Source organism: Salvia splendens, chromosome 3, assembly GCF_004379255.2.
Source record: "Salvia splendens isolate huo1 chromosome 3, SspV2, whole genome shotgun sequence".
Lineage (NCBI taxonomy): Eukaryota > Viridiplantae > Streptophyta > Magnoliopsida > Lamiales > Lamiaceae > Salvia > Salvia splendens.
Genome location: NC_056034.1, coordinates 12980875 through 12994293, shown reverse-complemented (window position 1 = coordinate 12994293; position 13419 = coordinate 12980875). Strand labels below are relative to the sequence as shown.

The window sequence follows — 13419 nt, the reverse complement described above, 5'->3', positions numbered from 1 at the left end:
CGGAATTTTCACAAACATGTGGTTGGCAGATCACATACGCAGAAAATTCCGAATAAATTACAGCTTCAGTAAAGTGGGGAGTGGTTATTATTCAATATGTAATCTATATGGTTAAATGGAAACATGTTGTCGTTCATTGTTACCGTGCTTTAGGAGCCTTATGTCCTTCGTGAATTCGATCAAGGCTCGTTGTGCGCTCACATTGATGTTTTTTTAATATTAATTGATTTATAATTAGCGGCGAGTTGAGAAATTTTGCTTTGTCAATATAATATAATTATTAATGTGTATGAATTTTGATAGATTTATTTTCTATTATTGGTTTATTAGCCAACCGAATACTCATTATATTATTGTTGTTTTATCGTATAGTTTAAGTTTACCAACTTTCTTTTATTTATTTACATTGTAAATCTCTCTTATAATTTGTACTACTACGTATTACCAATTAAACTGTGTTTGATTCTTCAAATCATCAAGCTCGTTTTGTTAGCTCTATTTTATGATATTTTGCTCATCACAAGTCACAACCACCACCTTTCCAAATTCCAAACAAAACAAAATGATCAATAATAAGTAGATAAAACTGATCGTATTGTCTCAAATTCCGAACTTCAAAAATCGAACAAAACCGAAAAAACCAAAATTATATGAAAAAACCGAAAAATCGAAAACACACACACACACACACACATATATATATATATATTAGTGATCAAGATATAAATAATTTTAAGTGTATAACTAGAGAACAAATCTCAGCCACACATCTTAATGGAACAAATATTATTTATTTTAATTATGTAAAATAGGCCAAGGGCATTTTTAAAAATTACTTTATGAAATTCATAAGCTAGAATTGAGAAATTCATCCAATTTCACCGGATCTTCTTCCTCCTCTATCTGCGCCACCGCCACATCCGCCACCGTAGTCTCCGATTTTGGTGGTGCGCACGCTGCTCCGAAGATCCGTCTGGAAATTTCTCCTGCGTGACCGACGACTGCGGATCCGGAAAGGTCGAATGCGCCGACGCCGTCACGGCGGCGATTCCGATCACTCTGGCTGAGTTCGCACGAGGCAGCTTCAACGGGATGGACGTCTACGACCTGAGCCTCGTGAAAGGATACAACTTGCCGATCCTGGTGGCACCGGCACAAATTGCAGCAAGGCGGAGTGCGGTCACTATGCTGACAAATTTATACGAATTAATTATGTATGAGAAGTGGGGAATATCAATGCCATCCTTATATTACTAATAACTATCTTTGTCGGAAGTGGACCTTGGCATGCATTCTTAATTAATTATGCTATTTGTTTGGAATAAAACACCTTTTTCTGAATGGTATGAATTGCATTAGCGTAAAGAATGGTATTTAAAGAAGATATTTTTTTTAATTTGTGAAAATAAAGAAAATGAATGGTGATTAAGTGGGTGGAAATTTAACGTGGTGTCTATTTGCAGCGTGAAATGCGCACTATAAATTAATGTCTTTTTCTCGAAAATACTCTTCCATTCCCATCGTATATTCCACTTGATCATTTTACTTCACTCTTGTTTACAAAACACATCACTCTTATTCTGATTTTACTTCACTCTAGTTTACAAAATACATCACTCTTATTATGATTTTACTTCACTCTTGTTTACAAAACACATCACTCTTATTCCGATTTTACTTCACTCTTGTTTACAAAACACATCACTCTTATTCCGATTTTACTTCACTCTTGTTTACAAAACACATCACTCTTATTATGATTTTACTTCACTCTTGTTTACAAAACACATCACTCTTATTCCGATTTTACTTCACTCTTGTTTACAAAACACATCACTCTTATTCCGATTTTACTTCACTCTTGTTTACAAAACACATCACTCTTATTCCGATTTTACTTCACTCTTGTTTACAAAACACATCACTCTTATTCCGATTTTACTTCACTCTTGTTTACAAAACACGTCACTCTTATTCTGATTTTACTTCACTCTTGTTTACAAAACACATCACTCTTATTCCGATTTTACTTCACTCTTGTTTACAAAACACATCACTCTTATTCCGATTTTACTTCACTCTTGTTTACAAAACACATCACTCTTATTCCGATTTTACTTCACTCTTGTTTACAAATTACATCACTCTTATTCTGATTTTACTTCACTCTTGTTTACAAAACACATCACTCTTAGCTAGATTTTACTTCACTCTTGTTTACAAAACACATCACTCTTAGCATGATTTTACTTCACTCTTGTTTACAAAACACAAATTGTTGTTACACTACTGCTCCTCTTCATGCGTTTTTTCTCTCTATGAACTTAAATAAAAATGTTAAATATTTCTTCAATCATATGTGAAAAACTGATATTAATAGCCTCGAAATTTTGTTTTCCTATTTCCAATTGATTTACTTTAGTGGTATGTACAGATACCGAAGGTGACAATTTGCGCGATGATGTTCCTCAAGTATTTTATACTAATAGGTAACAAAATCCGTTCAGAAAATGGTGGAAATTTAATCTATATGAATCAAAAACTGAGTCTGGATGTGATGCATTGCAGGGATATGAAGATTCTTATATCAAAGGTCTTAAATGAGGAATAATATACTTGTGCTCCAACCAACTGAATTTTCTCTTCTGTTAAATCATTTATGGTTCAGCCGCCGATCTCGCAACAGACTGAAAATTAATAGCAACATACTGATATAATTCAGCCGCTGATCTCGCCGCCCTCCCTCACCCTCCTCGCCGTCCCCAACCCCCTCCTCCCCCAACCTCGCCGATGTCCTCCGCTACCACGTCCTCCTCGAATACCTCTCCCTCCCCGACCTCCGCTGCATCCCCCGCCGGCAAGCTCGTCGCCACTCTTCTCCAAACTTGATTTTGGCTATGCAATGACCATAATACCCTCGCTTTGTTATTATAGAGTAAATTTGTGATTGATGGAACTAATTTCTCCTTAAATTTGAAAATTAATACTAGCCATTGATTTTTTTGATTTTGTGGCTATGATTTATTCTCTAGTTATTTGGTTAAGGGTTATTTGCCATATATCACTACTATATATATATATATATATATATATATATATATATATATATATTAATATAGGGGTGTGATCAATTGCTAACTCTACATTTAATTGCTAACTACAACTAATTTTAAACCATTAGATTTGTAGAGATCTAGTGGTCCATAAATTGTCACGTGTAATTTTATTTTATTATTAATTAAATCTGAAAATATAAGAAAACTACCAAAATTAGGGTTTTGAATCAAATTGTCAATGTAGCGTAATAAACATATCAATATGATTCATTGAATATGTCAACACAATTTAACATTGACATTGTATATGTATTATATTGACATATTATGGTAGTTATATCGACATTAAACTGGTAGTTGATATTTACGAAAATTCAATAATTTTTTTCAAATTTTGACATCGGAACATATGCAAGTGAGATATCGTTGGAATCCTTATAAAATTATCTTGAGTTTGATATATTTTGTGTAAAAAATAATATAAATTGAGATAGTAATAATCATTTAAAGTTTTGAGATATTTTTTAAAAGTTAGTTATAACTACCTTTTCGTTTTTTTACACTAATACCTCTAATTGACATTTTTTGTGCTTTTCGTGGATGAATGATCTTGTACCTTGATTTAGCAATTTAAGAGTGAGTTAGCAATATAACACACCCCTATTAATATATATAATATATTTTATTTTATATAATAGAATATATATAAATGCATCTCAATTTTCAATTAAGCTAAAAAATATCAACCTAAAAGGACCCTATTAATATATATAATATATTTTATTTTATATAATAGAATATATATGTATAAAATATAAAATATAAAATTAATAGAATATATAATACATATTATATAGAATATATTAAAAGAATATATATATATTATATAATATAATATTAAAAGAATATATATATATATATATTATATAATATAATATAATATTAAATCAATAGAATATATATATAATATTATATTTAAAATATAATTCAGTTATTTGGTTTTTCGGTTTTTTTCGCCCGAACCGAACCAAACCGAAAAATTAAAATTTTTGTATTTTCAAAATCGAACCGAACCGAAAAACCGAACCGAATTATAGAATTTCGGTTTGGTTCACTTCAGATATTCGGTTTTCGATTTTTTTGCTCACCCATACTTCAGATAGATTTCATCAAAACACAAAAAAAAACATGACATGACAAACATACTTAACCTCATTTTCACATCAAAACATACTTATGACATAGTCCTTATTTAAAAAGAAAGTTCACCTTGTTTGTTTAAATCATCAAATTTCTGTTCCATTCTCAAATAGCGTACAAAAATCACCTTTTATTTGAAAAAACATAACATGCTAAATTAGAAAAATAAATTTAATTTAAAGCATCCTACATTACGTTAAATCTTACTCTTTGATCTTAGTTGGGAAATTGTGAAATTTTGTCGTGACTTTAGAACGTCATTTTCATCCTTGTATTGATTCATTTTCGCAGCTGCCCACCCAACACCTTTTTATCTTTCCATCCCAAAACATATTTTCCTTGGCCCACAAACTAGCTCCCTCCCCCTTTTTAATTTATATATCAGCCCAACTAATTTTAATACTCCAACTGCAGATCCAACCAGCCCAATCATTACTTGGCCCAAAATAAATAAAGAGCAGATCCTCATTGCCGTCGTCTACTCTTGTCTCTCTGTTTCTCATTCAAATAAAAAATCCTTAATCGGTGAAAGCTCCGCCTCGGTTCCTTGTCGGAGGAAATCAACACCAAATTGAGAATTCCTAACTCTCCATCAATTTCTCAATCAATGCCGTCCCCTTACTGACATTTTCCTTTCTCCTCCAAAATGGATGCCATGCAGCCTGCATTCCTTCTTCCCTCCTCTCTTTTCACTTTCCCGATTGATCTCTAAATATCAGAGAAGTCTCCTCCTTTCCTCTATCTCATTTCTCATGCCGTAGCCGGGTCCGTTTCCGACTGCTGTCAGCGTCTCCAATCGGTCTCGAAGTCTCCCAGTCGTCCCGATCGGAGCACGAGTCGTCGCCGTTCAGCCCCGCTGTCAGCGCCAATCTCAAATTTCGTTTCTCTGCACTCTCCTCTAATTCCTCAATTCTTTGATATTGAATGAATGTGGTGCCTGAAATATGTAATATTGTTGAGATTTTGAAGAATAATTTAGCGGGATTGAAAGTCAAAAATAAAATGGGCTAGTAAAAGAATAAAATAGATCTTGGCCATTTAATGCTTGTTACGAATAATTTAGCATCATTTGATCAACCACACCAAGGACATTCATCGACCAATGACGAGGACATGTCTTTTGGAGTCATCCGCGTTTCAATGCACGACTTTCGTATAATGACCATAACTCACTCATCCGGACTCCGATGGGGGCGTGCAAGATACTCACGCGAAGCCCTTTCAAAGACGAAGACAATGTTTTTGGAGGATTCCAGAGAAGACGCATGTGTGTCATGCGTTTTACCCTAAGACGCATGTCCGTCATGCGCCGTTCAATTAAAAATGGGGGCGTGAAAGACGCATTAAGGTCATACGTCTTACACTAAAACGCATCGCGGTCATGCGTTTCATTAACGCGCGACGCATGTGGGTCATGCGTCTCTCCCAAAGCCGGAATTTAAAAAAAGCCAAGTACACTTATGGAATGTAAAAAACGCCATAGAACTAAAAAAGAATTAACCCATTATGTGTATCATCAAGAACGAAGACGATCAATGTATATACAATTTGGCAAGATTTAATGACTTCCCTATATTGCTAGTCTACACTACACAGGTTTCTCTGCAGCAAGCCTTACCTTATTGAGCGATTCCTTAAATGCTTGCCAGGCAACCATATGATGCTCTCGCGAAGCCATTCCTTCCGCAACCACGTGCATGGCGCGCCTGTACAGATGCTCGCGCCATTGCACAGGATTGCTTATGTCTATATTGTTGGAGCCAATATTAGGAATGTATAGGCGTTTCACGTCCTTCCTCCACCGCGTCAAGATGTACTGGCCGGGGATCTCCTCCGCACTGTTGTAATTGAGGACGGTCAATGCATGCCTGCATAAATATCCTCTGAAACTGAAGCAGCAACAAATGCAGCGAACCTCCATCCCAACTTTATCATATACAACTTCAAAGTTATGAGCCTCCATTGCATCTCCTCCACCATTTCGTTCTTTAACCATATATGTTATTATTGGCCCATTCACATGGATGTGAGTCACACTGAAACAACCATGCATCAGCGCCACCTCTTCTTGGAACTTCAAGAATATCTCTTTGGTATACAGGTCACAGACCTGTGTCTCATAACTGCATCTCGTGCTTAACACGGGTCTAAACTCTCTCGACTCAATATCATCAAGAGCCTCCCTCTGGATCATTTTTTGTTGAAGTGATTCGTATACCTTGAAGAATTCAGTCCAGCTCGTTTGATCATCTAAATAGCCATGGAAAAACGGATTTGTGTATTCACCGGGCTGATAAGTAAATATTCCGGCAAAAATGGAGTTTTTAAAGTAAACCGGGGCCCATCTTTCTCGGTCTTCATACAAGCTGTTGAGCCATTCATGATCTCTCATGGAAAAATGTTGAATCATCTCCTCCCAGCCTGTTTCAAATTCTTCTATCTTTGTTGTGTTGTACACTGTTAGGTTTAATACTGTTTGAAACACTTGCGACTCCCCCACCTGCTCCCCTAACCTTTCGTGAATGCTCTGCATCACAAAGGGTAAATGGAGACAATGATGAGCCCTTGGGAAAACTTCAGAGATTGCACCCTGCAGTGCCTTGCATTGGTCCGTGATTATAGTTTGTGGACGACGTCCAAACATACATGTCAGCCATGCTCTCATCAGCCAAACATAAGTCTCAAAGGTTTCTTCAGCGAGCAACCCACAACCCATTAACACAGATTGACCATGGTGATTCAGTCCACTGAATGAGAGCAGCGGAATATTGTGCTTTTTTGACAGGCATGTTGAGTCAACAACTACCACGTCACTAAAATAGCCATAGGCAGCCCTTGACCTGGAATCGATCCAGAAAACATTCCTTACATATCCTTCATCGTTTAAATCCATAACATAAAAGAAGTTCGGGTCAGCAAGCTGTGCCTGATGAAAATAATTTTGCATAACTTCAAGATCACCATTTCCAAATTTTAAATGTTTCAACTGGTCTGTATGGTGACTGAAATCTCGTTCACTTGAGCTTCCATAATTTACTGCATCGAGAGCTGGAGTTCGATAAAGCTTAATTGTTTTCACTTCCACATCAACAGCAGAACTCGACTTCCTCTTGATCCCTGCTTCTATCTTCTTATTTGACCGGGAGTTTTGAGCCTTTTGATGATCAAATAAATGGTTATGTTCTAGTTTTACTTCATCCAATCTCCATCTGTTTGACTCCACCAACCTCAACCTTATCATTGCCAGACATCCTGTCCTTGTTTCCTTTCTTCGAGTACACGCTTCTTTCATTGTTTTGAAGCCCTCACAGTTGCAACAGAGTACTGCCCCACGCTTCTCTTTGCTATTACGTTTTGTCCATGAAGATTTGACCCTTATACCAAACCCAAGCTCCTTGGCATAGTAGTTGTAGAAGTTATAGGCATCATCATATGATTCAAACTCCATTCCCTCAACAGGTTGGAGATAAGACTTTCCTAGTGTATGATCATTTTGAGCACCATTGGCAGGAATACCAAGCATTTGGTCACTGCTGCTATCCCTGTCGTTGCTTTGGATCTCGAGCATTTGCTCATAGTTGCTCTCATGGTCATTCCTCTCAATTTCGATCACATGCTCACTCTCATCCACATTATGAATGCCGAGCACCTGCTTGCCATCATTTTCAAGGTCAGCTCTTTCACTTCCAAGCACTTGTTCAATGGCATTCTCGAGATCAGTGTTCTTGAGTTTAAGTATTTTGCTGTCTTCATTTCCAAGGTCGTGTGCTTCAATCTTGAAGCCTTCCTCTCCTTCATCCAGAAGGTCCTCACTGATTTCAGAAGTTTCATCCACCTTCACAAATACACAACAGCAGCAGCAGCAAAAAAGTAAACTAAGCTGACACATTGAAAGAGAGACTACTTAGAGCAAGTCGTCACGCACCACAAGCAAGATAGTTTTTTTCTTATAAAGAGTACTTCGAAAAACAAAGGAGAAGTTAGGCTACTTCTGGATTCATTATTTTCACTATCACCCACGCATACAGAGTCACACACACACACACATATACGTATTGGCCGGAATACACCGTTTTTCTAAAAACAGCATCAACTGTATGTTAAGCTTATACACTACAGATTTCACAAAAACCACAAACTCTTATTGCAATATACATTATGATATCTAGCAAACAAACATGATAGTTTTCAACCTGTTACATTATTTCAAATTTTCTGTTTCTACAGAGATATGCAGCAGATAAAAGAATCAGAAACAAAAATTTCACAGCTCTGTAAAGAGAACATAAATGAGATTGATACGTCAAATTCACATTGATGAACCATACAGAAAATGCATGCATAAGAAAAGGTTAAAAGCTAGTAAAAAAATTATAAGTACTGAAAAACCAAGCAACAATATTTGGAATTCGTAGAGAAGGAAATAAGAAAAAAAAAATTAGGGCACCGAATTGGGGGTAAGTGAGAGGTGATACTGTCCTCGGGCGGTGAATGAATTGCAGTTAACGGCACAAAAATATAATGACTATTAAAACCTTATGATGATTTCGATGCCGGAATTAGACGATAGGCCGTCACCGGCGGGAGAAAATACGGCGGCGTCTGCCATTGGTGGAGGAGAGGTTGACGTTGGGTTGCGTCAAAGTCTGATAGGTTAGTATATTTTCCGTAGCTCGTGTGCTTAATTTATTTGCAGGCCATTGTATTTTAAATGCTTTCCAATTTTTCTACAAAATTTTGAATTTGTTTTTAATATCTCAAATCCCATAATTTGATGAAAGGTTAGAAAAGTACTGCTTAATTACCCTTAATTTGTTTAGAATCATTTCCATGTTTTTGGTTTGGTGTAGGGATGTCAAACGAGCTAGTCCAATAGTTTTGGGTTAATCCTACTCAGATTGTAGGTTAATTAGTCAGTCTTATTGAGTTGGAATGTAAAACATCTATTGTGATTTGTGAGAATAATGATAAAATTAACATGTGATCAAATCAACCCGCAATAATATAAATTAGTATATTTATAAAATGTAAAATAGTACTCAGTCTGTCTCATAATAGATGTCACACTTTCCTTTTTAGTTTGTTCCATAAAAGATGTCACATTTCCTTTATTGGAAAAAACTCTCTCTCGCATTACTATAAATATATTATTTTCTCTCTACATCTAACACACAAAACAACGTCACCTAAAATCTTGTGTCAATTTCTAAGTGTGTCATCTATTATGAGACGGAGGAAGTACTATGAGAATTTTGGGATATATGCTTGAACTAACATGAATAAATACTAATAGTGTGGCATATGATAAAGTTAAATTTAATAAATCTGGAGTCGTTCAATAATTTAATATATTACGATGGATCGTGATATCGAACATTTAAGCTACTAAGCTAGTCTATCAGATTCTTAGTCAGTCCTACTCAAGTTATAGACTAATTAGATTGTAGTTTAATCTGTCAAAATATGTTTAACCATATTCAAATAAATTTAACAAACTATTCAGATCATTCCATAAGTTTTGAGTTACACTAACATTCCTAATTTATAAATTTATTTTAATACTTTATCTTAGAACAATAGTATATAAAATTAGTCATGGCGTATGAGTAAAATCGGCAGTATACAAATTTTATTTTACGGACGAAATTGAAATTAAATAAAAACAGAAAAATAAAGTAGTTAGTGGTGGACTGGTGGTCGTTAAATTCCTAACTTCCTGCACCACTCGCCACACCTCTCCTGCTCTCCACCGCCGCCGCCGCTGCTATGCCTTTCTCTCTCCTCCCTCCTCCTCCTCCACTCATCTCACCAACAATTTCCACCTTCTCTTCCAGTAAATTATCCAATCAGAAACGATTCGCCCGTATAATCGTGGAGGCTTCTAAAAACGACGCCGAAGAACCCGCTTTCAATCCGTTTGGGTTCGTCACCGACAATCCTTCCAGCCGCAGCGCCATTCAGCTACCGGAATCCCCTGCGGAGGACGGGAATGTCGGCCAAATGCTCTATGTAATTATTACCATTTCTTCTATTATCGTTTTTCGATTAATTTCCAGTTTGAAGGAAGATAATTGAAACTTCATTCAATTGCTGTTCCATACCTTAATTGGAGGAAGATAGTTGTAATTTAATAAGTTGATGGATTATGAATTACTGGTGATTTTTTATTTGCAACTAAGAGAGGACTACTTCCGTTCATCTTACAATTTCAGATTACTTGCTATATTTTGGATCCATCTCTACTTTTCCATATAAAAGAAATAGGAGGAATTAAGTCCAATACTATTCTATTTATGAGTTTTCTTAATCTGTTGAAAAAATTATTCTTTTGCTTTTTATAGGGAAAACTAGGTCTATCTTAGTAGGATAGATGCAGTAATTCTTTAGACAGAGATGAAAATACCCGTGGACCTATCAACATGGGACGAAGGAAGTAGTTAAAGATATGAATTGAAATCATGTTTCAGATAGCCGTTAGTCTATCTTATGTTTTATAAATTGATGGTGTTATGTTTCAAATGGTGGCGCCATCCTCTTAAGAGTTTTGTGTGGTGATTTGGAGATGTGAACTAACATTTGCATGTCGTGTCATTTAATTCTTTTGAAAGAGAATTGAAGACAAGGGAATGGACTATGGCTCTTACATCAAATCTGGAGGTTTTCGATGGTTTGTAAGAGAAACAGGTAACAAATCGCATTAACATGTTTTCTCAGTTGAAATTTGATAATTTGGTTCCTTTGATTTGCAGGATCACGTGAAAGAGGGCGTGGAACCATCGTGTTTCTACACGGTGCTCCAACACAGTCATACAGCTATCGAGTTGTTATGTCTCAGGTACTGCTGGTGATCTACTAGCTGAGTTCATAGATTTTGCAACGTAGTGTTGCCAATGTTTGCTTGTTCAACTACAGCCACTAAATGAGTGTTGGGGTTAATGACTTTTTGTGACCATTGAATGCTGAACAAATCTTGTATGTCTTTATTGATTTCTATGGGCTATGATGCTGTAGATGTCAGATTCCGGGTTTCACTGCCTTGCACCTGACTGGATAGGATTTGGTTTTAGCGACAAGCCACAGCCTGGATATGGATTTGACTACACAGGTTTTGCAACTTACCGATCCTTTATTTCATTTTTTGATTGTGTGGAATTGTTGACAAGTATATCTGATAATTTAATTGGCAGAGAAAGAATTCCATGACGTGTTTGACAAATTACTGGATACTCTTGGGGTTACCGATCCCTTTTACCTAGTAGTTCAGGTTTGGACTTCCCAATCATTGTTTACAACATACTTAGCTGTCTATATCCTAATGAAGTTTCGTGTCTCAGTTGAATCTTGTCTTGTTTCCTCAATAAAACTCTTAGCGTGTCTTCAAATTTTACGTGAGTTCCTGCGTCTTGCAGGGATATGTAGTTGGATCGTATGGATTGACTTGGGCTTTGAAAAATCAAAGTAGAGTGTCAAAGCTTGCAATCCTGAACACGCCATTGACGACCTCATCACCGCTTCCAGGGCTATTTCAACAGCTCAGGTGTTGTGATTACGTGTGAACGATTAGGGCATCTTTCAAACCTTGTCTTTACTACCTAATCTTGGTGTGTTTTAATTTATTGGTTTTCTGATAGTAGATGTCATCTGCATCTTTGCTGATTTGCAGGATTCCACTTCTTGGCGAATTTACTTGCCAGAATGCAATTATGGCTGAGCGTTTTATTGAAGCAGGTAGCGCGTACGTATCAAGAAAGTTTTCTTCCATTTTATGTGATCTCAAACCTTTACTTTCAACAAAGATGCCTGCTTATGATTTGATTTATTTGGATATTAGATATACTTATGTTACTGTGTTTTCACTAATAAAGAACATGTTCATGGCAGCTATGCCTTGAAGCTGGAAAAGGCAGATGTATATCGGTTGCCGTATCTCTCTAGCAGTGGCCCTGGATTTGGTCTGTAATACCATCCCAAACCGATAGTAGCTTCTTGTCTTATCAAGCCGTTCGACACAGACAAATAGATTATAGGCTAAAGATATGCTTGGCTTCACTGATTTATTTCCTTTTGATGTTACAGCTCTGCTTGAGGCTACCAAAAGAGCTAACATTAAAGATATTAACAGCCGAGTATCAGCAGGATTCGCATCTGGAAGGTACATTACTACACGATTAACTAAACAACGTGTCGTCTCATACTTCCTGATTGGTTGCACTAACATTCAGTATATTAGATCATAAAAGTAAATTCTTCCAAGATCAACTCTCTCAAATATACTTCATATGGTGTCTTCAGCTGGGATAAGCCGATACTGGTTGCCTGGGGATTGTCGGACAAGTATCTGCCGCAGTCAGTTGCTGAAGAATTCCAGAAAGGGAATACAGATAGAGTAAAGCTTCAGATGATCGAAGGTGCAGGCCACATGCCGCAGGAGGACTGGTAAACAATCTCTCACGAGCTATTAGTTTCTGCAGACTGCAAACACGAACATTTCCCACCTCTCAACAACATTTCATATTTGCAGGCCGGAGAAAGTTGTCGGCGCCTTGAGAGTATTTTTATGAAGAGTAAAATGCCTCTTACAATTGAGTAAGGAGGGAGATGTTGGCATCCGTGTAAATCTGCTGTAGATGCAGCCCAGTCAGTATGATTGTTTGTAAATTGAGATAATATATGTGTAAGTATGAAACTGGAAAAAGAAGCAACTAGTAATCCATACATTCTTGTACAAATTATGTTATTCTGTCTGAGACAGCCAGGAAAATCGTACGTGGACGTTACCGACGATGAGTTAAACAATGTCATTTATTCATATATAAACAACACCGTTTGGTTTATAGACATCAACTATACGATCTTATTTTTTCGCATTGGGAAAACTGAAAAACAAATCCAAACGTCCCGGTTTTCCAATTGTATTTTAAAATTATGGGCCAAATCAGAATTTAACCAAGTTTCATAATTTTATTCAAAGTTTTTCCAATATTTTATGACCGGGCATAATACAACCAGATAGCACTAATCAAGTAGTGTTATAAACTGCCACCTGAGTTTTAATTATAATAAAGATTGCAGTATCTGATTGTTTTTGAAAAAAGGGAATAATATCTAGACTCCTAACTGTCAACTGTAATCTGGATTTCAAATTATTACATGGAGCCATAGC

At 36.3% G+C, this 13419-nt stretch overlaps 2 protein-coding genes across 2 annotated transcripts; one reads left to right on the top strand and one right to left on the bottom strand.

The window, feature by feature from the left end:
• Positions 1-4452: 4452 nt before the first annotated feature.
• On the bottom strand, positions 4453-8918 carry LOC121795032 (protein FAR1-RELATED SEQUENCE 8-like). The gene is made up of 2 exons (XM_042193467.1): positions 5875-8918; positions 4453-5193 (listed from the first exon to the last, which is right to left on the bottom strand). Exons 1-2 carry the CDS (start codon positions 8143-8145, stop codon positions 5155-5157), a joined length of 2310 nt encoding a protein of 769 aa, XP_042049401.1. The 5' UTR covers positions 8146-8918; the 3' UTR covers positions 4453-5154.
• A 1035-nt stretch (positions 8919-9953) lies between these two features.
• Positions 9954-13094, top strand: LOC121797273 (cis-3-alkyl-4-alkyloxetan-2-one decarboxylase-like). Its single transcript, XM_042196032.1, has 11 exons — positions 9954-10265; positions 10865-10940; positions 11006-11091; positions 11268-11361; positions 11444-11520; positions 11666-11793; positions 11920-11991; positions 12138-12208; positions 12333-12408; positions 12549-12692; positions 12778-13094. The coding sequence occupies exons 1-11, from the start codon at positions 10023-10025 to the stop codon at positions 12815-12817; spliced, it is 1107 nt and encodes a 368-aa protein (XP_042051966.1). The 5' UTR covers positions 9954-10022; the 3' UTR covers positions 12818-13094.
• The last annotated feature ends 325 nt before the right edge of the window (positions 13095-13419 follow it).

Bases quoted from the DNA above. Each gene is read 5' to 3' on its own strand.
- LOC121795032 (XM_042193467.1), bottom strand. From the start codon at position 8,145: ATGTGTCAGCTTAGTTTACTTTTTTGCTGCTGCTGCTGTTGTGTATTT. The intron at 5,194-5,874 runs GTAAGGCTTGCT...TACATATTTCAG, and splicing joins TTAAGGAATCGCTCAATAAG to GCACCACATTCATTCAATAT.
- LOC121797273 (XM_042196032.1), top strand. From the start codon at position 10,023: ATGCCTTTCTCTCTCCTCCCTCCTCCTCCTCCACTCATCTCACCAACA. The intron at 10,941-11,005 runs GTAACAAATCGC...TTTGATTTGCAG, and splicing joins ATGGTTTGTAAGAGAAACAG to GATCACGTGAAAGAGGGCGT. The intron at 11,992-12,137 runs GTACGTATCAAG...TGTTCATGGCAG, and splicing joins TTTATTGAAGCAGGTAGCGC to CTATGCCTTGAAGCTGGAAA.